This window comes from Hevea brasiliensis, chromosome 14 (assembly GCF_030052815.1).
Source record: "Hevea brasiliensis isolate MT/VB/25A 57/8 chromosome 14, ASM3005281v1, whole genome shotgun sequence".
NCBI classification, from domain to species: domain Eukaryota; kingdom Viridiplantae; phylum Streptophyta; class Magnoliopsida; order Malpighiales; family Euphorbiaceae; genus Hevea; species Hevea brasiliensis.
Window position 1 is genome coordinate 18,135,203 of NC_079506.1, and position 2,985 is coordinate 18,138,187.

The 2,985-nt window shown below is 38.3% G+C and overlaps 1 protein-coding gene across 1 annotated transcript; it reads left to right on the forward strand.

The window, feature by feature from the left end:
* Nucleotides 1–378: 378 nt before the first annotated feature.
* On the forward strand, nt 379–2,575 carry LOC131172814 (L-type lectin-domain containing receptor kinase IX.1-like). Its single transcript, XM_058134349.1, has one exon. It carries the CDS (start codon nt 379–381, stop codon nt 2,488–2,490), a length of 2,112 nt encoding a protein of 703 aa, XP_057990332.1. The 3' UTR covers nt 2,491–2,575.
* Nucleotides 2,576–2,985: the final 410 nt, after the last annotated feature.

Sequence of the window (2,985 nt, forward strand, 5' to 3'; positions counted from 1 at the left end):
TATTTATGTGGAAAATTCTTATTTAAATTGGTCTATTATAAATTTATGATATAAATATGTAGAACACATATATTTAATAAGTGATTCTTACCATGTATTTTGTACCTAAAATTTATAATGCACAAGATCTAGATAAGGAAAATCTACATATGGAAAAATATTGCTTAGATTGGGTCTATTATACACTTAATATATAAATAAATGAGATCCATATATTTAATTGGTAGATCTCCTACTAGGTCTACGATAGTCTCCATCCACCAAACAGCGAGAGACGACTTGAGGAACAGCTAAGCGAGTCAACTGGGAAATCCATTAATTATATGAAGTTGCATATATGCAAGGAATTCATATCCTGCAGAATCCATCCTGGAAACCATGGAAATCCATTTGCCTTCCTGTTTTATTTTGATCTTTTACTTGTTTACCTTCCTTTTCCGAGTCCAAACAACCATAGATCGAACAAGCTTCACTTTGCCAGATATGCAAGATACGAAAGACATCAGGTTCGAGGGAGACGCTTACGCAGCAAGCGGAGTCATTGAACTCACACTATCTAACGACACCATAACTGACCAAAGCGTTGGTCGAGCCACTTATGTCAAGCCAATGCACTTGTGGGACAATACCTCTGGGAATCTTGTAGTTGCAGACTTCTCTACACACTTTTCCATGGCTATTAACTCCGAAGGTTGTAAGTATATTAAAGGTTATGGATTAACATTTTTCCTTTCTTCCAACGAATCGGTACTCCTGCCTGAATCCGGTGGTGGAAAACTTGGTCTTGTCAGCTACAATACCAACGAGAATCCTAACTTTGTTGCTGTGGAATTTGACACGTTTCAAGATGATGTCGACCCAAAACATATTGATGATCATATTGGTATTGATCTCAACCGATTGTCTTCTGAAAAATACCTGGAATGGCCGAGGAATGATATTCCTATTGGAGGAAGAGTTAATGTTTCAATTTATTATGAAGCTAGCTCAAAAAACCTAAGTGTTAGTGTTAGAAATGGTCACTCTGAAACAAACACGAGTATTGAGTATAGTCTTAGTTGCCCGGTAGACTTACAGCAATACTTACCCGCATGGGTTAGATTTGGGTTCTCAGCAGCCACCTCACTGACTATTTTTGAAACAAACCAGATTTACTCATGGGATTTTAGCTCAACCTTGTCACTTCCTGAAAGTGTAGCCCATCCGCCTAGTCCACAAGTGACTACACCGACTTCTGTAACCCCTTCTACAGAAGTAGGAATGCCAATCTCTGGAAAGAGAGAGAGTAAAACATGGTTATGGGGTCTCTTGGGTATTGGTGGGCTGGTTTTGGTTTTAGGTTTGGTTTGGTTTGGATTCTGGATGAAGAGGACAAAACAAAGAGAAGGAAGGCGTAAGGGAACAGGTGAAGACTTTGAGATGGAGATCGTACCAAGGAGCTCAAGTGAAACTTTTCAGAGGGAGATCGGACCAAGGAGATTTTCCTACAAGGAATTAGAAGTTGCAACTAATAACTTTGCACATGACCAGTTGCTTGGAAAGGGAGGGTTTGGAATTGTTTATATGGGTTTGTTAAGTGACGGGAATTCTCGTGTTGCTGTGAAAAGGATAACTTCAGATTCGCAACAAGGGCTGAAAGAGTATACAACGGAAGTGAAAACCATTAGCCGATTGAGGCATAGGAACTTGGTCCAACTTATTGGCTGCTGCCATAAAGCTCAAGAACTCCTCATTGTTTATGAATATATGCCAAATAAGAGCCTGGATGTCCATCTTTTCAATAAAAAATATTTGTTGACATGGGAGAAGAGGTACGGCATAGCTTTGGGCTTGGCCTCTGCTCTGCTTTACCTGCAAGAAGAATGCGAACGGTGCGTGCTGCACCGTGATATCAAGTCAAGCAATGTCTTGCTGGATTCTAATTTCAATGCTAAGCTTGGTGATTTTGGACTGGCTAGACTTGTCGAACACGGCCAGAGGACAGACACCACGAAGTTGATTGGGACTGATGGGTACGTAGCGCCGGAGTATCTTCAAAGCAGAAAGGCTACCAAGGAATCAGACGTCTACAGCTTTGGCATAGTTGCTTTGGAAATAGCAAGCGGAAGGCCTGCTTTCAAAGAAGTTGATGATGGAAATGTTATGACAAATAGGATGAAATTGGTGGACTGGGTTTGGGAGCAATATCGAAGTGGAAATATTTTTGCTGCAGTTGACCCACAATTAATCCAAAATTATTACAAGGAAGAGATGGAAAGATTGATTGTTGTTGGGCTCGCTTGTGCTCATCCAAATTATGCAGATCGTCCATCAATTAGGGAAGCAAACGAAATATTACTAAAAAATAAAGCTCCATCAGATGTTTTGTCCTCAAAATTTGCCTCCTATCAAGCTTACATGAATACATTCTCCGGATCTCCACCATTTGCATGCAACACTGGCACTAGTGTCAACAGCCAGTCCTCAGCCACTGCTTCAACTTCTAATTAATTATAGGTGTGTTTGGTTTTCCAGATTATTAAGAACTATGATAGGTTGGAAATATAAATTTAAATATCATAAATATAGATATGTATGCTTGAGTTAATGTGTGAGTTGAGTGAAAAGATGTGCTAGTATGTAGCATATAGAGGGCCATATAATTACTACCATATAATGTGTTTAAATTATCTATGTTTGTAAGAGTGGAATTGATTATATAATATTATAAGTGTGGTTTATGTTATCTCCCTCTCTAATTTCTTATTTGGTAGTATACCTTTTTTATTTTTTTTTTCTTTGTGTGTTTTGTTTCCATCATGTTTCGAAATCATAATTAGGTTTGTGTTGTCTGTATCTGCATTTTACTTTTTCTGTTTTTGCTATTTTTATATGTTAGGAAAAAGAGAAAAAAGATTGTTTCACCATCATTGTTGCTTTTCTGTGTTAGTTGCAATTGAATGGTAGATTATTCAATGCAATCCTGAAGGGTAATCTTTTTTGGCA